This window comes from Myxocyprinus asiaticus, chromosome 28, assembly GCF_019703515.2.
Source record: "Myxocyprinus asiaticus isolate MX2 ecotype Aquarium Trade chromosome 28, UBuf_Myxa_2, whole genome shotgun sequence".
NCBI lineage: Eukaryota > Metazoa > Chordata > Actinopteri > Cypriniformes > Catostomidae > Myxocyprinus > Myxocyprinus asiaticus.
This window is the reverse complement of record NC_059371.1, coordinates 44,253,039-44,279,130: the sequence shown is the minus strand read 5'-3', so window position 1 is coordinate 44,279,130 and position 26,092 is coordinate 44,253,039. Positions and strand designations below refer to the sequence as shown.

At 40.3% G+C, this 26,092-nt stretch overlaps 3 protein-coding genes across 3 annotated transcripts in view; all 3 read left to right on the top strand.

Moving 5' to 3' along the window:
- LOC127418548 (zinc finger protein 616-like) overlaps positions 1 to 2,702 on the top strand; it is a 137,096-nt gene extending 134,394 nt beyond the window's left edge. Inside the window, exon 7 of the mRNA XM_051659125.1 lies at positions 457 to 2,702. Coding sequence (XP_051515085.1) covers positions 457 to 2,084 — 1,628 coding nt within the window. The 3' untranslated portion in view covers positions 2,085 to 2,702. The remainder of the gene's footprint in view (positions 1 to 456) is intronic.
- The window catches only part of LOC127418585 (gastrula zinc finger protein XlCGF57.1-like), a 70,759-nt gene extending 47,257 nt beyond the window's left edge, over positions 1 to 23,502 (top strand). Inside the window, exons 2-3 of the mRNA XM_051659208.1 lie at positions 15,477 to 15,651; positions 20,648 to 23,502. Of these exons, the coding sequence (XP_051515168.1) occupies positions 15,486 to 15,651; positions 20,648 to 22,338 (1,857 nt within the window). The 5' untranslated portion in view covers positions 15,477 to 15,485 and the 3' untranslated portion in view covers positions 22,339 to 23,502. The remainder of the gene's footprint in view (positions 1 to 15,476; positions 15,652 to 20,647) is intronic.
- The window catches only part of LOC127418582 (gastrula zinc finger protein XlCGF57.1-like), a 38,832-nt gene continuing 21,721 nt past the window's right edge, over positions 8,982 to 26,092 (top strand). Inside the window, exon 1 of the mRNA XM_051659207.1 lies at positions 8,982 to 9,017. The gene's annotated coding sequence lies outside the window, so the exon portion shown is untranslated. The remainder of the gene's footprint in view (positions 9,018 to 26,092) is intronic.

Below are 26,092 nucleotides of genomic sequence, written 5' to 3'. Positions count from 1 at the left end.
CTAAAGGGGGCAATACACAGTATTAAGAACTAAGGGTATGCAGACTTTTGAACAGGGGTCATTTCATTTTTCTTTGTTGCCATGTTTTGTTTTATGATTGTGCCATTCTGTTAAAACCTACAGTTGAATATGAATCCCATAAGAAATAAAAGAAATGTGTTTTGCCTGCTCACTCATGTTTTCTTTAAAAATGGTACATATATTACCAATTCTCCAAGGGTGTGCAAACTTTTGAGCACAACTGTAAATGATCATGACTAAGAAGACTTTGATTATAATAATTGCTAGTGAATGTAATCAACTCATCAATTGGCCAAAGAGACAGAGGTAAACCCAACCCTACAATAGTATAAACATTAATGTCCTACCATTATATAAGGGTTCAGTTTGATTTCTTTTTACATTTGTCCCTCTTGAATTGAATTGATTTTTGTCAATTTATTGTGTTCATTGTAGAGCTGATGGAAGTGAAAGAGGAACATCAAGAGCTGAATGAAGTGGAGGAGGAACATCATGATTTCATAACTGGAGAAAAATCTTTGAGTTGCTCTCAGTGTGGAAAATGTTTCAAAGATAAAAGAAACCTTAAGAAGCACACAAGGATTCATACTGGAGAGAAGCCTTACACGTGCCATCAATGTGGAAAGAGTTTCTCACGTAAAGAACATTTTACTGTGCACACAAGAATTCACACTGGAGAGAAGCCTTACACGTGCCAACAGTGTGGAAAAGGTTTCAGACGTAAAGATCACCTTAATATGCACACAAGAGTTCACACAATAAAGAAGCCTTACACGTGCAATCAATGTGGAGAAGTTTTCAAATGTAAAGAACAATTTATTTTACACACAAGAATTCACACGAAGTCTTACACGTGCCAATTGTGTGGAAAAGGTTTTGCATGTAAAGAAAGTCTTAATGTGCACACAAAAATTCACAATGGAGAGAGGCCTTTCACATGCTCTCAGTGTGGAAAATGTTTCAAAACTAAAAGAAACCTTACAAAGCACACAAGGATTCATACTGGAGAGAAGCCTCACACGTGCCATCTGTGTGAAAAGAGTTTTGTACGTAAAGAACATCTTACTGTGCACATAATGATTCATACTGGAGAGAAGCCTTACACGTGCCATCAGTGTGGAAAAGGTTTCAAATGTAAAGATCGCCTTAATCTGCACACAAGAGTTCACACTGGAGAGAAGCCTTACACGTGCGATCAGTGTGGAAAGAGTTTCACAGATAAAGGAAGCCTTAATAAGCACACAAGAGTTCATACTGGAGAGAAGCCTTATACGTGCCAACAGTGTGGAAAGAGTTTCGCACGTAAAGAACGTCTTCATGTACACACAAGAGTTCACACAGGAGAGAGGCCTTACACATGCCAACAGTGTGGAAAAAGTTTCAAGCGTAAAGAACGCTTAAATCTGCACACAAGATTTCACACGAAGCCTCACACATGCCAACTGTGTGGAAAAGATTTCGTATATGCACCTAGTCTCAAATATCATCTCCGCGGTCACTCTGGAGAAAGGCCTTTTAAATGTGATAAATGTGATAAAACATTTGTTGTAGAATCAGTCCTAAAAAAACATCTGAAAACTCACACAAATGAGAAGCCTTTCAAGTGTTCTTTTTGTGGAAAGAGTTTTACACATCCTTCCTATTTTAAACAGCACCAGAAAATACATTCCGGTGCCGAGGTGAATAAGTGCTCTGAATGTGGGAGGACCTTTACTACAGCCGGCCACTTGAAAGAGCACCAAAGAATCCATACTGCCGAGAAACCTTTTATGTGCTCATACTGTGGAAAGACCTTCAATAAGTCACATGGCCTGAAAAAACACGAGAGAATTCACACCGGAGAGAAACCATACAAGTGCTCACACTGTGGAAAGAGTTTCACTCTGTCACAAAACATGAAAGTACACGAGAGAATCCATACTGGAGAAAAACCATACCACTGCTCTTCATGCGGAAAAGGTTTCAACCGATCAGGACATCTACAGCAACATGTCAAAAATAATTGCCCAAGTAGTCACAGTGACCAAGAATCATCTTCAGGTCCAACAATATCAAGCAAATAGTTTGAAATTCAGATAAACCCAAAGATAGAATTCCTCTCAGATGTGCAGCATCATTTAAAGTCTCGGGTATACTTTGTTTTTCTGCGTTCCGGATCGCGTTCCGGATCGCCTCGCACACTGTCGAGTACTCAGCCATTCAAAGTATACTCTTTTGACAGCAAGCAACTACAAACGCGTTTGATGCATGTACGCTACGACTAGTTTGTGATACAGTCAACAGCAAGTGCATGCGCCAATGATGCATACAGACTTGGACTGATTCTCGAGAAAATATGGGCAGCACATGGACCATCCGTGCAGACTGTGCTGACGACGAAAAGTGCTTTATGCATACTGTGTGTGTTACGATCAGCAATGAAGACAACCAAAGTTTACTTTGCTCTTCAGGCCGCCTTTACACCTGGTATTAACTTGCCTTTCATTGTGTCAGGATATTCTTTAGCTGGATTGCATTTACACCTCGCAGTCACGTGCTAGTAGATGAGAATGTTTTCTCAAGCAAGCTGTCCACTCTTGCTTCTCCTTTGTTTAACCTTTTGTTTAAATAATTGTTTCTAAAATTATGGCTTGTGTGGCCATAAATGTTGTCGCAATGTGTTTAATTAAATGTGCAATTATTTTCGCTTTGTTTAGTCTGTTCTTCCACGCAGTTTCCACTAACATTTAATGAAACTTAGTGCTATAGAAAGTGTGTCTGCTCTTTTCTAATGATGATATCACTTTACATGTCATTACGCATGCTCCACAGCAGAGAAATAACATCTATCTATTGTATAAGGTGCTGTTAATGTGGGGAACTGTCACTGATGTGACCATGTACACCCATCATACTAAAAGACGACAAATTCAGAGATACATTTGTTTTTTCCGTTTTGTTAAACATCAGAGAGAGAGCCTAGGATGTGTTATGTGGACAAGTTCAAAGAGTTGCTCTTAGTGCTCAAAGTGATCTGGTATGTACTGGTATGCCATACTGGCGATAATGCAAAAGTGGCATCAAATTACCGACAGCTCTATTAAAGTTCTGGTATGGTGCCCTTATGAAGGAATGTGGAGAAGATGTGAACTTAAATAAGCCTAAAACAAGCTTCCAAACACACAGATAAGATGCAGTTTACTCTAGCTGTGTGTAAATCTGACAGTCTAAATGTATTCATCACTGTATATAAGCAACAGAATATGAGGAACAGAGAAACCATGGAGGACGCTAAGATGTTGTGGAATGACAGTAAGTGTTTTTTGCTACATGATTTTGCTTCATTCATAATTCAGATGATCAATCTATTTAGGGGCGATGCTAGACCTGGGCTGAGGGAGCTGTAGTAGACATTCTAAAATGCTTAATGTGAAAAACGCTTAATGTGGCTGGAAGACCAAATTCAGTATGCACCTTACTGATGAGGCATACTACACAGATCAGCCATCTGCCTAATATTGTGTAGGTCCCCTTTGTGCCGCCAAAACAGCGCCAACCCACATCAGCCCTTCTGGCACCAACAATCATGCCACGGTCCAAATCACTCAGATTAAAAAAAAATGTCCCCATTCTGATGGTTGATGTGAACATTAACTGAAGCTCCTGGCCCATATCTGCATGATTTTATGCACTTCACTGCTGCCACACGATTGGCTGATTAGATAATCGCAATGATGATTGTTGGTGTCAGATGGGCTGGTTTGAGTATTTCTGTAACTGCTGATCTCCTGGGATTCACACACAACAGTCTCTAGAATTTACTCTGAATGGTGCCAAAAACAAAAAACATCCAGTGAGCAGCAGTTCTGTGGACGGAAATGCCTTGTTGATGAGAGAGGTCAACAGAGAATGGCCAGACTGGTTCGAATTGACAAAGTCTATGGTAACTCAGATAACCACTCTGTACAATTGTGGTGAGAAAAGTATCATCTCAGAATGCTATTGTTGGCATTGTTTTGGCGGGACGAGGGGGACCTACACAATATTAGGCAGTTTTAATGTTGTGGCTGATCGGTGTATATACAGGCAAGCAGATGAGCCCTGAATCTAAATTTGGTCTTCCAATATAGCCTAACTGACTTAGTATGTAAAGCCACATTAAACGTTAGTAAACAGTTTTCTTTGGGGGGAATTCTTGGCTCATCTGCTTGTATGTACAGTACAGTTGAAGTCAGAAGTTTACATACACCTTAGCCAAATGCATTTAAACTCAGTTTTTCACAATTCCTGACATTTAATCATGGAAAACATTCCCTGTCTTAGGTCAGTTAGGATCACTACTTTATTTTAAGAATGTGAAATGTCAGAATAATAGTAGAGAGAATGATTTATTTCAGCTTTTATTTCTTTCATCACATTTCCAGTGGGTCAGAAGTTTACATACACTTTATTAGCATTTGGTAGCATTGCCTTTAAATTGTTTAATTGGGACAAATGTTTTGGGTAGCCTTCCACAAGCTACTCACAATACGTTTCTGGAATTTTGTCCCATTCCTCCAGACAGAACTGGTGTAACTGATTCAGGTTTGTAGGTCTCCTTGCTCACACACGCTTTTTCAGTTCTGCACACAAATTTTCTGTCAGATTGCGGTCTGGGCTTTATACAACAATACCTTGACTTTGTTGTCCTTAAGCCATTTTGCCACAACTTTGGAGGTATGCTTGAGGTCATTGTCCATTTGGAAGACCCATTTGCGAAAAAGCTTTAACTTCCTGGCTGATGTCTTGAGATGTTGCTTCAATATATCGACATAATTCCTCATGATGCCATCTATTTTGTGAAGTGCACCAGACCCTCCTGCAGCAAAGCACCCCCTCAACATGATGCTGCCACCCCCATGCTTCACGATTGGGATGTTGTTCTTCGGCTTGCAAGCCTCACCCTTTTTCCTCCAAACATAACAATGTCATTATGACCAAACAGTTAAATTTTTGTTTCATCAGACCAGAGGACATTTCTCCAAAAAGTAAGATCTTTGTCCCCATGTGCACTTGCAAACTGTAGTCTGGCTTTATTATGGTGGTTTTGGAGCAGTGGCTTCTTCCTTGCTGAGCAGCCTTTCAGGTTATGTCGATATAGGACTCGTTTTACTGTGGATATAGATACTTGTCTACCTGTTTCCTCCAGCATCTTCACAAGGTCCTTTGCTGTTGTTCTGGGATTGATTTGCACTTTTCGCACCAAACTACGTTCATCTCTAAGAGACTAGAATGCATCTCCTTCCTGAGTGGTATGATGGCTGTGTGGTCCCATGGTGTTTATACTTGTGTACTATTGTTTGTACAGATGAACGTGGTACCTTTAGGTGTTTGGAAATTGCTCCCAAGGATGAACCAGACTTGTGGAGGTCCACAATTTTTTTTTCTGAGGTCTTGGCTGATTTCTTTTGATTTTCCTATGATGTCAAGCAAAGAGGCACTGAGTTTCAAGGTAGGCCTTAAAATATATCCAGAGGTACACCTCCATTTGACGCCAATTAGCAATCAGAAGCTAACTGACTAATTGCCTTAATGGTTTGACATCTTTTTCTGGAATTTTCCAAGCTGCTTAAAGGAACAGTTAACTTAGTGTATGTAAACTTCTGACCCACTGGAATTGTGATATAGTCAATTAAAAGTGAAACAATCTGTCTTTAAACAATTGTTGGAAAAATTACTCATATCATGCACAAAGTAGATGTCCAAAACGACTTGCCAAAACTATAGTTTGCTAAGATGAAACATGTGGAGTGGTTAAAAAGATGAGTTTTAATGACTTCAACCTAAGTGTATGTAAACTTCTGACTTCAACTGTAGATAGTACGGATCGTCAATAAGGTGCATACGATCTTCTATCTTATATGAGGTGTGCAGGGGCCTTTATCACGTGTAGCAATGGGAAATCTGGGAATCGTTCATTCGGACAATTCATGTAGATGAAGTGTATTATGGGACGATTCATTTGAACCTTCTACATTTCACGTTTTCTCGATTCATTTATTTACATAATGTTATCTGTTCAAATGCTGATAGCATTTATGCCGTTAATGCTATTTTCTGTAAAGCTGCTGTGAAACGATGCGTGTTGTGAAAAAGCGCTAGACACTAAACATGATTTGACTTGATAGTTATTAGTAAATGTAATGCTACAGTGTAGTTAGGCCCTATTGTTAATAGCTTGTAGTGTTGTTAAATGCTTTTTTTTAAAGGATGGATTCAAACTCAAAATTTGCGTCAAGTAAATAATGCTTAATTGTTTGACTCCATTAATTTGTACATTTAGTTAAAACAGGTAATGACTGACATTTTCAACATTATCTGAATAAATGAGCAAAAGTCAGTGTTAAAATTATCCCTGCTGTTTTTCTAATCTGTACAAACTTTATGCTGCCTAACCATATAAAAACTTAGAACTAATAAAGCAGTAAGCACAGCACTAGATATGCTGTGATAGTAAATGTACACATTTATTTTGGGCACCGTATGTAGTAAATAAGGTGTTTTATGTAAGAAAGACAATAAACGGCTGTACATAGTGATGCATGACTATGAGTAAAACATTTAGAAGGGACAATGCTGAAGACGTATACACGTGTGTGGTGTGACGTGGTTCAACCTCAAAGGTTGAAGGTTTAAACTTTGATCGGTTGGAGAGAATTGGTGAAATCCTCAATCTAGTGGCTCCAGCTACTGTACAAAACAATGTTGATTTTAAACCATTTTTCTGCTATAACACTTTCATTGCAAATGTTGTGGGAAGTTCTATGAATTGTATGTAAAAAAAAAAAAAAAAAAAAAAAAAGTAACACTTTACGTTAATATTGTATTTGTTAACTTAGTAAAGGCATTAGGTATCATGACATTTGCAATGAACTATATACTATATTTTATAGCACTTATTCATTTGTAATGTTTATTTACAAATATACAGTTGTTTGTTTGTTCATGTTAGCTCGTAATGCAACTAATATTAAATTATACAGCTTATATTTTTAAAGATTTAAAAATTAACTTCGTTTAAAGGTGCACTCAGTAATTTTTTCCTCATTAAAAAAGTTTTACTCCAAAAAGAAATGAATTGCCATTTTAAAACATATGTATGAAATCTTGAATACTCACATGAGATGAGGTCTGTAGTCATGTCACTAACCTTATAAAAGCTGTCTAAATTTACATGGAGAGGGTCCCCTCGTGGGGGCTGCCATGTTAGGATCACATGACCAGCTGAAATACTACTCACTTAATCCCAGTAACCATCCTGTTATTGGACACTTTCACTCATGGATTAAATTAATCATGGCTGATTGTGAATAGTGAATTTATATAATGGCATCTGTAATTGAAAACTTGATTTTGAATGATGCTGCATCCACACCACTAGGTGTCACTGTAAGTCCAAATGACACTAACAAAAAAGTTCACCATTAAGTGTTGCAAATATTCATTGTTAGTTCATGTTAACTGTTGTAGAATTTACTGAATAATATATATTGGGACAAAAGCGTCAGCCAAATGTGTAAATATTCAGTGTTGTGTAAGTTACTCTAAAAAGTAATTAATTACTAACTAGTAATCACATCTTCTACAGTGTAATTTGATTACTGTACTAATTACTCTGTCTGAAAAGTAATTGCATTACTTATTACTAATTACTTTCTAAAACCTGATCATATGTTTGACCACCCATAGAGTCGTGAGTTCGAATCCAGGGCATGCTGAGTGACTCCAGCCAGGTCTCCTAAGCAACCAAATTGGCCCGGTTGCTAGGGATGGTAGAGTCATATGGGGTAACCTTCTCGTGGTCGTGATTAGTGGTTCTCGCTCTCAATGGGGTGTGTGGTAAGTTGTGTGTGGATCGTGGAGAGTAGCATGAGCCTCCACATGCTGTGAGTCTCCGCGGTGTCATGCACAACGAGTCACGTGATAAGATGCACGGATTGACGGTCTCAGAAGCGGAGACAACTGAGACTTGTCCTCCACCACCTGGATTGAGGTGAGTAACCGCGCCACCACGAGAACCTACTGAGTAGTGGGAATTGGGCATTCCAAATTGGGGAGAAAAGGAGATAAAAAGAAACAAACAATGGATTTGTAATGTTTTGTGCTTTTAAAACGTATCCCCTTACTCCCCTTTAATTTAGTAATTTAATTCTGTGTTTGGTTAATTGCGCTCGACCAGTCTTCCATGAGGTGAAAACTGGAATAAAACAGGATCCAACTTCACCAAAGGGAACGCTAATCACACCAATGGTGACTATTACAGAAGAATAACATCAATTATCCTAAATGCCCCAAAAAAGTTACTTTTGACCAAACACACTTCAAATATTCAAACACTAGAGCTAATGAGTATTCCCCACAACCTCAGTTTTGTACTTGTAGAACTTAAAATCGTAATTTTATTTATTTTTAATTATTATTATTGTTATGTCAACAAATACAACCGTATTGTAAAGTGTTTCCGATAAGTATATTGTTTTACCAACAGTGTTGACACGGCGTCATAGTCGTGCGTTTAATTTCTGTGGTCCATTTCAACACATTTTGGCCGAGGAGAAATAAGTGAATAACGAGTTGTGTAACTTTTATGGTGCTTTTTGTCATTTTGGATTGTAAGTAATTTTATGGAAATGTGCGGCAATGATAAACGTGTGTCTTTTGAGTTCCACAGAAGGAATTCATACATGTTTGGAACAACATCATGACAGAATTGTCATTTTGGGGTGAATTATTCTTTTAAATGTGGTTTCCCAGAGGCTGTTGAATGTGTGCTGTATGAAAGAGAGATTTCAAATCATAGAAACATTCATGTCTTTTATCATGTATTTTAAAGTTGGACAACAGGACTGATTAATCAGATGTTGGGATTTTATTCACTCCAGTCCAGCAGGAGACGGAAATGAAGCAGAAGTTGTTTTAGAAACCGACAGAAAACACCAGAAGAAGATGAAAGAAGAGCTGATGCTTTGAGCAGTTCGGTACGTGATCAATGTGTTTTACATCATCTGTGACATTTATTTTCATTTATACTTTTCTGTGCATGTTTGTTTTTTTTCTTTCTGTCTTTGGCTTTTAAATGGCCATAAAAACAGCTCATTATCGACGCATGTCGATTGTTTTGTGATGGACGCTTTAAATGTTTATTTTCAGGAGAAATAAGCAGAAATATGAGAGTATCATGTTTAATTTCAGATATATGAGATCAGCGTTGCAATACTTTGACGATGTTGTTGCAACCCATTTACTGACTAGAGCAGCGCGCGGAAAATAGGAGTACTGCGCATGCGCATATCTTGGAGGGGTGCCCCCAAATCAGACCCAGGCCCACCTAGAATATTATAGACTATTCTTTGACTTCAAATACACAATTATAGAATAGTAAAAAAAAAAAAAAAAAATGCATAAACTCACATTTTTGAAAGTGTGAAAGAATTGTTTGAATGCGCTGCTTCTCTGTTGTTAAGGAAAATGTGGTTAAAAAGAATTTGAGCGAAAACTTGGCCCATCCATTTCTATTGAGGCCCACCTAGGGCTGCACAATTAATCGAAAAACTAATCGCGATTACGGCTGCCACGATTATGTAATTGTGAAAACTGGTGATTACCATGTTCAATTTAAGTCTGCTCCTGTTGTCCAATTTATTAAAAATGTAATAACAGTTTTGTTTTGTCATTTTAACAAGTAGGCCAATGTGAATTTGATTTGTACAAAATAGCAATAAATTCAGCTTAACTGTTCCAAGTTTGTTTTGGAGGTGTAGCCAACATAAAGAATATGGCAAGAATGGCATATTTCAGGAATCACCGTCATTGTTATCGCGTATGCTCTAATAAGACCCATTTACCACGCAGATCGTGTTAGTAGATTTAACATTTTCACGAATCGCACAAACTCCGATCGCATGTTTTTTTATTTTTCTCCCCAGTTTGGAATGCTCAGTTCCCAATGCGCTCTAAGTCCTCATGGTGTCGTAGTGACTCGCATCAATCCGGGTGGTGGAGGACGAATCTCAGTTGCCTCCACATCTGAGACCGTCAGTCCGCGCATCTTATCGCGTGGCTTGTTGAGCGCGTTAACGCGGAGACCTAGCACGTGTGGAGGCTTCACGCTGTTCTCCGCGGCATCCACACACAACTCACCACGTGCCCCACTGAGAGCGAACCACATTATAGCGACCACAAGGAGGTTAACCCAACGTGACTCTACCCACCCTAGCAACCGGGACAATTTGGTTGCTTAGGAAGCTTGACTGGAGTCACTCAGCACGCCCTGGATTCGAACTCATGAATCTAGGGGTGGTAGTCAGCGTCTTTACTTGCTGAGCTACCCAGGCCCCCACAAATGGACTGTTTTTAATTTCCAGAGTGCAACCACTGAGGCCAAAAATTATCTAACGATGATCTTACACGAACAAGATCACCACTGAAGATCTAACAGGATGAATGGTCCCCTGTCTCGCCACCAAAGGGCTTATTCAATGCAGTAAGTAACTTGGTCAATTTAAATCGGCTGTTAATAAGTTTGAATATTGAATCTGTCATATTATTTACTGTACGTGGACTAATAATTTAAGCAGTAATTTAGCAATAATTTAATTTATTCTATACCGTAGATGTCCATTTAAAATCATTTTTATTTGGCCTAACATTAACAAGCATTATTACAATATTAATGCTTAGAAACTGGAGCGCAACTCATATTCACCATTGAAATCTGCAACTCTGAAGAATCGCATGGTTGCTTGCTTTGTGACTTCATGGTAATTTAATATTTGAATTGACATTAATAATCACGATTACAATATCAAGAGCAATAATCGACAATTATGATTTTTGCTATAATCGTGCAGCCCTAGGCCCACCCAAAAGTAATTTCCTGACTACGCCCTTGCTATTAATCACATTATTTTGTCGTTGTACACAGTGGTTTGCCCATTTAACATTACATTTAACAATGGATTTGTGGGGGGGGCCTGGGTAGCTCAGTGAGTATTGATGCTGACTACCACCCCTGGAGTTCACTAGTTTGAATCCAGTGCGTGCTGAGTGACTCCAGCCAGGTCTCCTAAGCAACCAAATTGGCCCGGTTGCTAGGGAGGGTAGAGTCACATGGGGTAACCTCCTTGTGATCGCTATAATGTGGTTCGTTCTCGGTGGGGCGCATGGTGAGTTGAGCGTGGATGCCGCGGTGGGTGGCGTGAAGCCTCCACATGCGCTATGTCTCCGTGGCAATGCGCTCAACAAGCCACATGATAAGATGCACGGGTTGACGATCTCAGATGCGGAGGCAACTGAGATTCGTCCTCCACCACCTGGACTGAGGCGAATCACTACGTGCCCATGAGGACTTAAAAGCACATTGGGAATTGGCCATTCCAAATTGGGAGAAAAAGGAAAAAACAAAAATAACAATGGATTTGTGGGGGCATGGGTAGCTCAGTGAGTTTTCACACTGACTACCACCCCTGGAGTCGCGAGTTCGAATCCAGGGCGTGTTGAGTGACTCCAGCCAGGTCTCCTAAGCAGCTAAATTGGCCCGGTAGAGTCATATGGGGTAACCTCCTCGTGGTCGTGATTAGTGGTTCTCGCTCTCAATGGGGTGTGTGGTATGTTGTGCGTGGATTGTGGGTAGTAGCATGAGCCTCCACATGCTGTGAGTCTCCACAGTGTCATTCACAACGAGTCACGTGATAAGATGCACTGATTGACGGTCTCAGAAGTGGAGGCAACTGAGACTTGTCCTCCGCCACCCGGATTGAGGTGAGGAACCGCGCCACAACGAGGACCGACTAAGTAGTGGGAATTGGGCATTCCAAATTGGGGATAAAAACAAACAAACAATGGATTTGTAATGTTTTGTGTTTTTAAAACGTATCCCCTTCCCTTTAATTTCGTAATGAAATTCTGTGTTTGGTTAATTGCGCTTGACCAGTCTTCCATGAGGTGGCCTGAGGTAAAAAGTCAGAGTTGTTCCCTTTTAAATTCGATACATCAACATGATGAACTAAACAATAATCACTTTAATATTTTCTAAACAGTAACTGTAGGAAAGTGTTTATTCTTGTACTCCCACTTGCGCATGATCCAATATGCTCTCGCGATTCTGTAGATTAGAAGGTTGTCCAAACGTTTTGGAGGCCAAATGCAGAACAAATAAAGTGTTGTGGGCCACATTGTTGTAATAATTAAAAAAAGGGTTAGATGCTGGCTGTGGCTCAGGTGGTAGAGCGGGTTGTCCACTAACTGCAGGGTTAGCGGTTCGATTCCCTGCCCACATGACTCCACATGCCGAAGTCTCATTCCAGTGCTCATCGTATTGCATGCGCTGACAGGATAAGGAGAAAACATCTGAAACCGGCACAATTGGACCTCCGAGACATCAGTGTGATATCAATAAAAGCTGCACAATTGTTTATATTAAAACTGAAATCGCGTTTAATCAAAATGATTGTGCTCCCTTTCTCCATTGCGTGGATGCGCACGCTCGCTCAGTGAAGTTTAACGGAGATTCGCTTGTGGTGACAGTTTTGTGAAATATGTGGAAATACACACCTGAACGGAGCACTGGAGAGAAACAACTGTCAAGCGTATAAAACAGCACAAACACCTGACGCAGCAACCGCTCCACATTAAACTGTATGCTTATTATGATCTTCTTTGAAGTGTTTATAAAGTGCTCTCATGTGCTGGACAACTTGGGTCGTGTTTTTTCCACTTCAACTTGTCTCTGTCGTCTTTCAAATGAGTTTCATCATGCAACACATTTTTCACGAGGCTGTTAAGTGACATCACTAATGGAGCTTCTCCGTGCTGGGCGCAAATATCCAAATAATTGATGATAAAATTTATTGTCGATAATTTCCATTATTGATAATTATTGATTTTATTGATTAGTTGTTGCAACCCTAATCTACAACAAGTACTTGTGTATTGACTTGGGTTTTTTTTTTAGTTCACATGTGACTTCACACCTTCAGGTGTGTACTGAAGCGCATAGCACATACAGATTGTATTTAATTAAATCAGCGGTTTAATAATCACACTGGGACACATCACTATTTTAATTTGATTAATTGTCCATTTCAGTGTAAAAGGAGTAATGGCACGTGTTCATTAGTGTGACCATTTGAAAGCAGCCGTCTGTCAGTCAGACTGTGCGTAGGGACCGAAATGATTCGGTGCACTTTACTACCAGTACTGTAGAAAACCTGGTGACTTGGTACTAAAGTTGCTACATTTGACATCACTACATACAACTTTATTAATATAATGTTAAGATAAACACACTGACGACGTTGCTGTTACGAAAAGACAATATGGTTGTTGGAGTGCATCTGCCGTGTTGCTCAAACATACTACAATGTTGCCACAACTAATAATGAGCTTACAAAATTAAATTACCGCAATGTTATTTGATATGCCGCTGTGACTTATGTGGTCTAGTCTAGTTATGTCGTCACAATGTAACATGTTAGCTGGGTTAATATTACGCTAAAGAAACACTGATAGCACATGTACATCACCCAGATGTCTGTTTAATGTGTTTACCTAGAAATTTCTAAGCCATGTGTGTCACTAGTCTCGTGTAGTTTGTGCCCTGTTCTCCCATATATACAGTTGAAGTCAGAAGTTTACATACACTTAGGCTGAAGTCATTAAAAAAAAAATTAACCACTCCACAAATTTTAAATGAGCAAACTATAGTTTTGGCAAGTCGTTTTGGACATTTACTTTGTGCATGACATGAGTAATTTTTCCAACAATTGTTTACAGACAGATTGTTTCACTTTTAATTGACTATATCACAATTCCAGTGGGTCAGAAGTTTACATACACTAAGTTAACTGTGCCTTTAAGCAGCTTGGAAAATTACAGAAAATGTCAAGCCTTTAGACAATTAGCTTCTGATAGGAGGTGTACAGAATTGGAGGTGTACCTGTGCATGTATTTTAAGGCCAACCTTCAAACTCAGTGCCTCTTTGCTTGACATCATGGGAAAATCAAAAGAAATCAGCCAAGACTAGCTCATCCGGGAGAGAGGCAGCGGTGTTCATGGCGGAGTTTTTATTCCCTTTTAAAGTCCGTGATGATGTTAATTCCCTGCCACGTGCTTCTAGAGTTGGTGGTGTTAAACTGTCCTTCAATCTTGCTCCTGTACTGACGTTTTGCTGTTCTGATTTTTTTCGGAGGGCATAACTGGCTTGTTTATGCTCCTCCGCGTTCCCGGAATTAAAAGCGGAGGTCTGCACATTAAGTGCCGTGCGAACATCGCTATTAATCCATGGCTTCTGGTTCAGATAGATCCGTATTGTTTTGGTCGGAACGACGTTCTCTACGCACTTTCTGATGAAACACGTTACGCTATCAGTGTAAAGCTCGATGTCATCATCAGAGGCGGGCTGGAACATCTCCCAGTCCGTGTGATCGAAACAGTCTTGTAGCGTAGAGTCTGATTGGTCCGACTAGCACTGGATCATTCTGAGGGTGGGTGCTTCCTGTTTCAGTTTCTGCCTGTAAGCGGGCAGAAGCAGAATGGAAGAGAGGTCCGATTTGCCGAATGGTGGGCAGGGGAGGGATTTGTAGCCATCCTGGAAGGGAGAGTAGCAATGATCCAAAACCCGGTCCCCTCGTGTGTTGAAACTAATGTGTTGGTGGTATTTTGGTGCGACTGATTTGAACTGGCTTTATTAAAGACCCCAATCACAATGAACGTGGCCTCAAGGTGCGCAGTTTCCTGTTTGCTTATAATCCCGTACAGTTCCTTGAGTGTCCAGTCTGTGTCAGCTTGTGGCGGGATGTACACAGCTGTGATAATGACCGCTGTGAATTCTCTTGGTAGCCAGAATGGTCGACACAGAAGCATGAGAAATTCCAGATCAGGAGAGCAGAAAGACTTGATAAAATGTACGTTCCTCTGATCAAACCAGGATTTGTTGATCATAAAACATACACCACCATCTCTGCTTTTACCTGAGAGGTCTTTCGCTCTGTCCGCTCAGTGCACGGAGAAACCCATGGGTTCAATGGCTGAGTCTGGAATCTCCGCAGACATCCAAGTTTCTGTAAGGCAGATAATGCAGCAGTCCCTCGTCTCTCATTGGAAAGAGATCCATGCTTTCAGCTCGCAGAGCTTGTTATCCAGAGACTGAACATTTGCCAGTAGAATACTGGGTAGCGGGGGTCGATTTGTGTGGCGTCTTACTCTGATGAGAACGCCGGCTCTGTTTCCCCTTTTCCTTTTGCGTTTCCGCGGCCGGGCAGCCCAGACAAATGTGTCAAATGTGTCACTCTTTATTTTTTCCAGAGCTGTGTGTGTGTATATATATATATATATATATATATATATATATATATGCTGATCTTTTGTATAATTTTATAACAGACTTTTTAAGTTTGATGAATGTTAGTCCATTATAATCATGATGTTTTTGTGTTAGATATTCATCATGAGAGAGCAAATGGATGTGATCCACGCTGGAGAACAGCAGATGCTACAGACACCAGTGCAGATGTGTTCAGTGAAGCTGCTGGACTGCAGGAACCTGATGGAGATGGAAGGAGAAATCAAACTAGAGGATCAACAGAGTGATGATGATGATTTTATTCCTTCACGTATGTTGCTTTCTGTTGTTTTACATTTTTTTATTAGGCTGGAACAAACATGATGATGGAACAATTTGTTGAAGACAACAGTTAGACTGAATTATGCTTTGACTTATGTATACTAAGAATGCATTTGAATCAAAATCAGATACAGAATCAGCTTTATTGCCAACTATGCTTACACATACAAGGAATTTGTCTTGGTGGCAGAAGCTTCCAGTGCACAAACAATAAAACAACAAGACAAAGATAATAAAAAAAATGTAAAGCAGCAATTACAAGGTCAAGCACCAACATGACAAACCACTAAGCAAAACCCAAAGAACACACAGAGTGCATATGACATACAGAGCAAGCACACACCACATTACAAGTAGCTCCAGGACGGATTCGAACCTATGACTTTCAGATCAGTGAGCATTCCACTGCATCACAGAGCCACAACTTTGACTGTCTCCAAAGGGTCATACCAAGCTTAGAGCAAACACAGCCAAATAAAGCAGTCACCATAAACAACTTTGTATTCATGTTACTTTTCAACAAAGATGAAAATCAAAATTGATTGGGAAAAGCCCAGAGTTTAGAGTCAGCAGGCTAGTGTAGCTATCCTCTTGACGGTAATGTCGCTAATGAACACCAATTTTCTTTTAAATGCAACAGTGCTTTAAAAATATCAACACATCAAACTAGAAATCCCTCTCCACTGCCCCTCCCCGAGAACCTTCCAAAAAAGCCAAATATCCACCCCACTTCCTATCAAACAAATCCCATTTTCCCAGCCTTTTGAAAATCACCTTCTCGAATGCCGCCACCCCGCCCATCTCCCCGGACCACTCCCGAAACGAAGGTGCCCCAGCTGACTTTCACCCCCTGAGGATGATTTGTCTGCCGATCATAACTTCGGCTAGGACCCAACTTTTTAAATTACTATCCCCAATATTAATGACCACCCCATCGCCTAAGAGACAGAGTCTGGGGCAAAATGAAAATTGAGTGTCCAGTACGTCACATGTAAAGCTCTGAACCCTAAACCAAAATTCTTGGATCTTAACACATCCCCAAAAAACATGGGTTGTGTCCCCGTCTTCTGATTGGCATATACCTAAAGAACTGAGATCTGGGAATCCTAAAATGTTGAACCATATTTTCAAAGGATCTCAACACTCCACTCTCATATAGATCAAAGAGCGTATTAACCTCCCTCACAATCCACTCTGACCAGCAGAAAGGGGACTTATTAATAAAAGTGGAGCCAGTTCTGTATCATAAGATCTAAAAAATTCAGTGGCAAAGCCGTCTGGCCCCCAGGCAAGGCCTAAATTACCTCGCCAAGCTCCTCCAAGGTTATCTCAGAATCAAGAGATTTGTTTTTTGTTTTTTTTTGCTCATTCGTCAGTTTAGGGAGTTCTAATGGTTCCACAAAGTTTCTAATATCCTCATCAGTAGACGAAGACATGGAGCTATATAGATCAAGATAGAATTCTTTAAAAGCATTATTAATATCAATGGCCGAGGTAAATATTTAATCACCAGCAGATTTCACTGAGGGAATGGTAGAAAAAGACTGTCTCTGTTTTATATATCTAGCCAAAAGCTTCCCTGCTTTGTCCCCCAAGTATGACTGTCCTGAATAGCCAAAACTCCACTTTCCGCAACAAAATAGTATTATATCTATATTTTAAAAGGGTCAATTCTCTGAGGCCATTAGACGACATTCGGTGCTTCAGCTCTGCCTCTGCACTTTTAATATTCCCTTCCAACTCCACAAGTTCTCGTGCTTTGGATTTTTTGATGAATGAGGCATACTGTATGATCCAACCCCTAAGAACCGCCTTAAGTGCCTCCCAAGCCACGCCCACAGAGGATACTGAGGACCAGTTGGTCTTCATATAAACATTGATTTCAGCCTTTAACATTTGTTGGAATTCAGGATTTTGCAAAAGGGATACATTAAATCGCCAACTATATGATATGATTTCTTTTTCTCCACATGTGGCAACAACTCTAAACTCACAAGATGTTTCCAACTGAGCAATCAACAACAGATGAAATGAGGGACTTTGATATAAAAAATAAAAAAAATCTGTTCTAGAATAAATCTTATGGACTGATTAAAAAAATGTATAGTCCCTACCAGATGGTTTCAAAAGTCTCCAAATATCTGTAAGATAAAAGTTTTTACACATCCTGTGAAGCGTCAATGTTGCTCTAGGGGGCTTACACACTTTTGCTTCACTATGATCAAGGATTGAGTCCATCAGTAGCTTAAAGTCTCCTCCCAATATTATATCATGAGGGGTGCCAGCGGCTTGCAACATCCCTTCAAGATCTATAAAAAAGCCCGATCATCAGCGTTAGGTGCGTAAATATTAGCCAAAATCAAACTTTGTCCCTGAATTTCTGCTAAAACAATAACAACTCTTCCTAATTTATCTTTAATCTGTTTGAGACATTTGAATTGTAGATGCTTACTTATCAGTGTAATGACTCCCCTGCTCTTACTTTAGCCAGCACTAAAGTAAACATGTCCACCCCATATATTCCCAAATTTTCCAGCTTCCTGTGGAGGAAGGTGCATTTTTTGAAGAAACACTATATCGTATTTCTTATGTTTAAGAAGAGAAATAACTTTTCTTCTTTTTATGGGGTGCCCCAACCCATTCACATTCCATGTGGAGAGAGATAATCCACTCATATTAACATTTTACATTTTGACATATTAGAAAAAAATAGATTGTGTGTCAAAAATAAAATTATAAAGACCACATTCCACATTAGTGCAATAATCAAACCCCAAAATTCCCCCCGAACCAAACAAACAGAAAAAAGAAAAGCGTGCGCATTAACCCCGTGCACAACAGCGCCAACTGCCGTCCATCCCTCTAAACTCAAACAGTCCATGTACGCCTACGAGAGCCCCCATGACAATTTTGCCATCAGATTGCTCAAGTCCAGTGTTTCAATACAAATTTTGTAAAACAGAATTACACAACAGAAGATAATCTATAAAACAAACTCCAGCCAGTAGGACATACGGTTTCAAAGTTACGGGCAGACCCATAGGTGGCGCTGTCACCAAACTGTGTATGTACCCACAGATCATGGTCCTTATGAAGCATATGTTTCATATCGATAGGACAAAGGGTTGCTGAGATACAGCCTCACTTCCTGTTTTATGTCGACCTTCTAAAATTCTCAATTCTAAATTCTGTTCTATCATTTCTGTGTGGCTTAGTCTGCAGATTACTTTGAGCCATTGTTTGGGCAAATCAGACGAAGTTTGAAAGATGTGAAATGTAAAGATGTAAATATCATAATCCAGGATGACAGCCACTGTAATGGGTGGAGTTTTAATGTAAGGGGTCTATTGGGGCCTGGGTAGCTCAGCGAGTATTGATGCTGACTACCACCCCTGGAGTCACGCGTTCGAATCCAGGGCGTGCTGAGTGACTCCAGCCAGGTCTCCTAAGCAACCAAATTGGCCCGGTTGCTAGGGAGGGTAGAGTCACATGGGGTAACCTCCTTGTGGTCACTATAATATGGTTCGCTCTCGGTGGGGCACATGGTGAGTTGTGCGTGGATGCCTCGGAGAATAGCGTGAAGCCTCCACGAGCGCTATGTAATGTGCTCAACAAGCCACGTGATAAGATGCGTGGATTGACGCTCTCAGACGTGGAGGTAACTGAGATTCGTCCTCCACCACCTGGATTGAGGCGAGTCACTACGCCATCACGAGGACTGAGGGCACATTTGGAATTGGGCATTCCAAATTGGGGAGAAAAGGGGGGTAAAAAATATGTAAGGCATCCATCTGAATCATAAGGAAGAGAGTAATCAGATAAAAAAAAAGAATTGTGTTCTAGGACAAACAGTTAAATTGATACAGCTTTAATATAATGATATAAGAATGATTGTAGACCCATTTGTTTACTGGGATGAAACCAATTCAAAAATAGAATGCCTGTCGCTCGTCAGCACAAAACCTCTGTTTAACATGGAAAAATATATCTTTTGTCGCATGTCATGGCGTTGCTTCTGGTTAGGACATGGTGTAATCCGATGCAAAATAATTTTGTTTCTAGGACAAATGGTTCAAAAGATATGCACAAAAGAAAAGTGAATTTTTGAACAGGTGATGGCACTATAGAGTGTGTCCTAGAGACCCCAAATTTGGTATGGGGGCTATTCATGTCCACCCCTATCAGTGTGAAAAATGTCATTATTTTTCTATGTAAGTTCTATGGGCTGCCATAGACTCCCATTGGGAAAAAAGAATAATAATATGAAAACTAATGGATACAATAGGGAGGGGCTACAGCACCTTCAGTGGCCCCTAAAAATAAGTGACTAGAAAAAATATATATGCATATTTATTTAGAAGACAAAAAATAAGGTATGTACAAACACAAATATGTTATACAGTGTACAGATAAACCGTTATGTGCAAGGGAAAATATTGTGCAGAAGAAGTAGGGTATGTTAAATCAATATAAATAAAGTATGTTGGGTATTGCACATAATAATTGCACAATTGGGGCAGTTTTAACTGTCCATGAGGTGGATAGCCTGAGAGATATAATATTCTATTAATATAATAAGATCAAGAGTATGTCCAAGAACATGGGTGGCACTCGTTATATGCTGATTAAAGCCAAAGCAGTCCAAAACATTACATTTGGTAACCAAAGGTCTAACGGGACAACACACGTGAATGTTAAAATCCACCAGCAACAACATACGGTCAAACAGTGGGACCATAAGAGATAAGAATTCAGAGAATTCTACTATAAAGCCTTTGTCCAGTTTAGGAGGTCTGTAGACCAGAGCACAAAAAACCCCAAAAAACTAGTGAATGTAATCAACTCATCAATTGGCCAAAGAGACAGAGGTAAACCCACCCCTACAATAGTATAAACATTTATGTTCTACCATTATATAAGGGTTCAGTTTGATTTCTTTGTGACATTTGTCTCTTTTGAATTTGATTTTACTGTGTTCATTGTAGAGCTGATGGAAGTGAAAGAGGAACGTGAAGAGCTGAAGGAAGTGGAGAAGAAACATCATGATTTCATAACTGGAGAAAAATCTTTGAGTTGCTCTCAGTGTGGAAAATGTTTCAAAGATAAAAGAAACCTTACAAAGCACACAATGATTCATACTGGAGAGAAGCCTTACACGTGCCATCAGTGTGGAAAAGGTTTCACAAGTAAAGAACATTTTACTGTGCATGCAAGAATTCACACTGGAGAGAAGCCTTACATGTGTCAACTTTGTGGAAAAGGTTTCAGACGTAAAGATCACCTTAAAATGCACATAAGAGTTCACACAAAGAAGTCTTACACATGCCAACTGTGTGAAAAAGGTTTTGCATGTAAAAAAAGTCTTAATGTGCACACAATAATTCACACTGGAGAGAGGCCTTTCACATGTTCTCAGTGTGGAAAAGGTTTCAAAGATAGAAGAAACCTTACTGTGCACACAAGGATTCATACTGGAGAGAAGCCTTACACGTGTCAACAGTGTGGAAAAGATTTCAGATGTAAAGATCACCTTAATCTGCACACAAGAGTTCACACTAAGCTTTACATGTGCCAACTGTGTGGAAAAGGTTTTGCATGTAAAGGAAGTCTTGATATGCACACAAGAATTCACACTGGAGAGAGGCCTTTCACATGTTATCAGTGTGGAAAGAATTTTGCACATAAAGTCAATCTTGATAAGCACAGTAGAGTACACTCTGGAGTGAAGCCTTACACGTGTCATCAGTGTGGAAAGAGTTTCATAGATAAAGGAAGCCTTAACAAGCACACAAGAATTCACACTGGAGAAAAGCCTTATATGTGCCAAGAGTGTGGAAAAGGTTTCAAACGTAAAGATCACCTTAATCTGCACACAAGAGTTCACACAAAGTCTCACACGTGCGAACTGTGTGAAAAAGACTTTGCATGTAAAGAAAGTCTTGATGTGCACACAAAAATTCACACAGGAGAGAGGCCTTTCAGATGCCAAGATTGTGGAAAAGGTTTCAAACGTAGAGGACGCTTTAATCTGCACAGAAAATTTCACACAAAGCCTCACACATGCCAACAGTGTGGAAAAGATTTTGTATATGCAGCTAGTCTCACACATCATCTCCTTTGTCACTCTGGAGAAAGGCCATTTAAATGTGATAAATGTGATGAAACATTTGTTGTGGAATCAGTCCTAAAACAACATCTGAAAATGCACACCAATAAATGTTCGTTTTGTGGAAAGAGTTTTGCACACCTGTCCTATTTTAAACGGCACCAGAAAATACATTCCGGTGCCGGGGTTAATAAGTGCTCTGATTGTGGGAAGACCTACACTACAGCCACCCACTTGAAAGAACATCAGCGAATTCATACTGGAGAGAAACCTTTTATGTGCTCATACTGTGGAAAGACTTTCACTCGGTCAGAACACCTGAAAAAACACGAGAGAATTCACACCGGAGAGAAACCATACAAGTGCTCACACTGTGGAAAGAGTTTCACTCTGTCACAAAACATGAAAGCACACGAGAGAATCCATACTGGAGAAAAACCATACCACTGCTCTTCATGTGGAAAAGGTTTCAACCGATCAGGTCATCTACAGCAACATGTAAAAAACAATTGCCCAAGTAGTCACAGTGACCAAGAATCATCTTCAGGTCCAACGATATCAAGCAAATAGTTTGAAATTTAGATAAACCCAAAGATGGAATTCCTTCCAAAAGTGCAGCACCATTTAAAGTCTCGGGTTTTTCTGCATTTCGGAGCGATCAACCTTTCAACACGTACTCTTTTGACATCAAGCAAATACGAACATGTTTGACACATGCACACTATGACTGCTTTGTTATACTCTTTAGTGCAGTACAGTCAACGACAGGCACATTCCCTGATGAGGTGTACAGACAAGGCCCAGAGTGGCTATCAGAGTTACCGTAGCCTTCCTACAGGTCGAGCCAGTCTGGCCATTCTCTGTTGACCTCTCTTATCATCATCAAGGCATTTCTGTCCACAGAACTGCTGCTCACTTGATATTGTTTTTGGAATAAAAAGGAGACTGTTGTGCATGAAAATCGCAGAAGATCAGCAGTTACAGAAATACTCGGACCAACCCGTCTGGCACCAACAATCATGCCACAGTCGAAATCACTGAGATCACATTTTTTCCCCATTCTGATGTTTGATGCATTAACTGAAGCTCATGACCCAGGCTGATTAGATAATTGCATAAATAAGTAGGTATAAAGGTGTTCCTAATTAAATGCTCTGAGTGTACTTTTTAAGTATGTTTTATAGTTTTGAGATGTTTGCATCCAAGTTATTTCATTTTAATGTTCGATATACACCTGAGTACTTGCTTGGAGAGGTTGTTGGACACAGATAAATAAAAGTCCACCATGGTTCCAAGTGCTATAACTTTAGATTGCTTTTTACTATCAACACAGTTTTGTAATTAATTTGATGACCTTACATTTTTTTTAGAATATTTATTAATAGTTTATTTTTAGCACTCATTTTTGTGTTTTGTTTGAAGTGTTGTAGCATGACAGTCTCTAAGCATGTTCCTAGTATATTTTCATTACATTTTAAAAGGTTTTCTATAAATTGATACCATGCAATTGACGCTCTTTGCTTTTTTTATGAGTTGTAAGTTCTTATGCCATTTAAGCATGACATCCTTAAAATACCTTCAGCACTGTAAAAAGATCAAGGCAACATGATGCAGTATGATTTTTTTAGTTCTCAACAACTGTCTTAATAACTGTCCTCAAACTGTAAAATATAATTAGTTGACCTTACTAATGAGATGCACCGGTGGCTGTCTAAACCTGCAGGGCATTATTGCCTGCCACACCTCCACCAGTACCTTCAGTCTTCCAGCTATGGTGTTATCAGCAGGGAATCACCATATCAGATGTTTTGCCCCATTAATCTCGCAACATCTCTTAGTGTTGGGGGAGCAGTCAGGAATGTCTCCCTGCCACCTCCCGCAGCTGGACACCAGATACTTTCTAATGCTTCTTGTTCTTGCATTTCCATAGGTCAGCGGAAATAATTCTTCCCCACCCCTTTCCCTCTCCCACATACTACCTCATCACATATTAAAAATGTTTGCTATGTTTACTTTCTCACTTCTGCACACCCCACTTTTCATCCTTTCTTAACCATAACCAGAAAGTTCCTTTCTCAGCTTCCTCTGCAATTTCCTTCAGAGATTCTTCAACACTGATCCAATGATACCAATGTTTTTCAATAGATGCGCCATTGATCTTCACATAAATCCTTGACACCCGACCTCCATAGGGTAAGTTGCAATCCTTGATCCATTTTCCCTGCACACAGCGGATAGATCAGCATATTTTAGTTTCTTCCTCTCGTAGGCTGCCTCCAGCCCCTGTTCTCGTGGAACAGTAAGCTATGACTTTTCTAGCTGATGTCGACCATAACACCAAGTCTGGCCTCAAGGAGGTAATGGCTACCTCAGAAGGAAATTTCATCTGCTGGCCAAGGTTGACCACCATTGATCAATCACTTCCAGGCACCAGGATTGATCTTGCTTCCCTCTGCGCATTGCCTTGTGTGTCGCCTCCCTTTTTAACAAACTCAGTCAACTTCCTCTGAGAAGCATGATGGCCTTTATTTGCTTTAACACACCTTTAGGATCTCCGCTAGCTTTCGCAAGACCTGATCCTGTCACAAACCTGTCTTGCACCCAGCCAAAATTTGCTGCGGATTTGCTCTTGGGGCCTTATAGAGGGGACATCTCTCCATTTTGCCATACCACAAAGACACATTTCCAGGGCTTGGAAGTGTATGTACCTTCTTATTAGAAAACTTAGCCTGGCCTGGGGTACCTTCAACAAGTCTGCCTATCCTTAAACTCTATCTGTCATCAGCATCAGCTTCGGCCCAAGTGCCCATCACTGCTCTACTGCAGCCCTCGCCAAGAGAACAGCAGTCAGCTAATGAAGCCGCTCCCACCTCCAGCAGTGACAGTAGTATGAGACACAGTGGAGCACGTCTCGGCTTAACACCAGCAAAGACCCTGGAGGCTGAAATCTTGTGGTGCCTGAAGCTTATTGAGTCCCACTGGTCGTACAGTTCGTCAGAACAAAGCGGTATGTAGCTATAACGTTAGCTAGCTAGTTATTTTTAAAGTATAGCCTATGTTAGGTAGCATTGGTGGTCGCTGATGGAATTGAAAATGTAGCTAATTAGGTTGCGAGCTAATTACCGTTAACGCTAGACAAATTCATAGCCTCTGCAACTGGTATTTAGTAATGTATTTAAACTCATAGATTTGTGTCAATTAAAAAGTGCTTACTGACACTTGCAGGGAAATTACAAGAAAAATCTCCACTACAGTACACTCTCGTTTGCAACATGGATTGCCTAGATCCAAGGAGGATGGCAAGCAATAAAGATTCATGCATCGGGCCCTGTGTAGCTCAGTGGTAAAGACACTGGCTACCACCCCTGGAGTCGCGAGTTCGAATCCCAGGGCGTGCTGAGTGACTCCAGTCAGGTCTCCTAAGCAACCAAATTGGCCCGGTTGCTAGGGAGGGTAGAGTCACTTGGGGTAACCTCCTCGTGGTCGCTATAATGTGGTTAGTTTTCGGTGGAGCGCGTGGCGAGTTGAGCGCGGATGCCGCGGTGGAGGGCGTGAAGCCTCCACACGCACTATGTCTCCGTGGCAATGCGCTCAACAAGCCACGTGATAAGATGCACGGGTTGATGGTCTCAGACGCAGAGGCAACTGGGATTCATCCTCCGCCACCTGGATTGAGGCAAATCACTACGCGACCACGAGGACTTAAAAAGCGCACTGGGAATTGGGCATTCCAAACTGGGGAAAAAAAAAAAGATTCATGCATCAACAAGTTGAAAAGAATCCTCAAACTGCTCACTGAGACCAAACGAGTAGATGAAAATGATTGTGATGATATTCTCAAACAGTACAGGAAGTTAATCAATGAGACTGTGCCAAAGAGAAGGGCAGATTTCACTGACTTCAATCCTGCCACAGGCCAGGTAGATACCCTAATCTATGAAACGATGGCAGGAGAGAAGGTCTAGAAACACTGTGGAATGTTGTGGAACTCCTCCTAATGCTCTCACATGGAAATGCAACAATGGAGAGAGGTTTTTCAGTCAATAGACAAATAGAGGTTGAAAACATGAAGGAAAGCACTTACAGTGCCAGCGTCTTGTATGTGATCATTTGAGGTCAGTGGGGGGAATTGATAACTTTGTGGTAACTAAGGCCTTACTTCAGTCTTCATCCTCAGCAAGACAGCGATACCTCTCTCATCTTGAGGAACAGAGAAGACATAAAGGAGAAGAAAAACAAAACATGAAAAGGAAAACTCTCTCTGATGAGTTCGATGAGCTAAAGAAAAAGAGAGCATGCCTCCAGAAAGATGCCTCAGCCACGG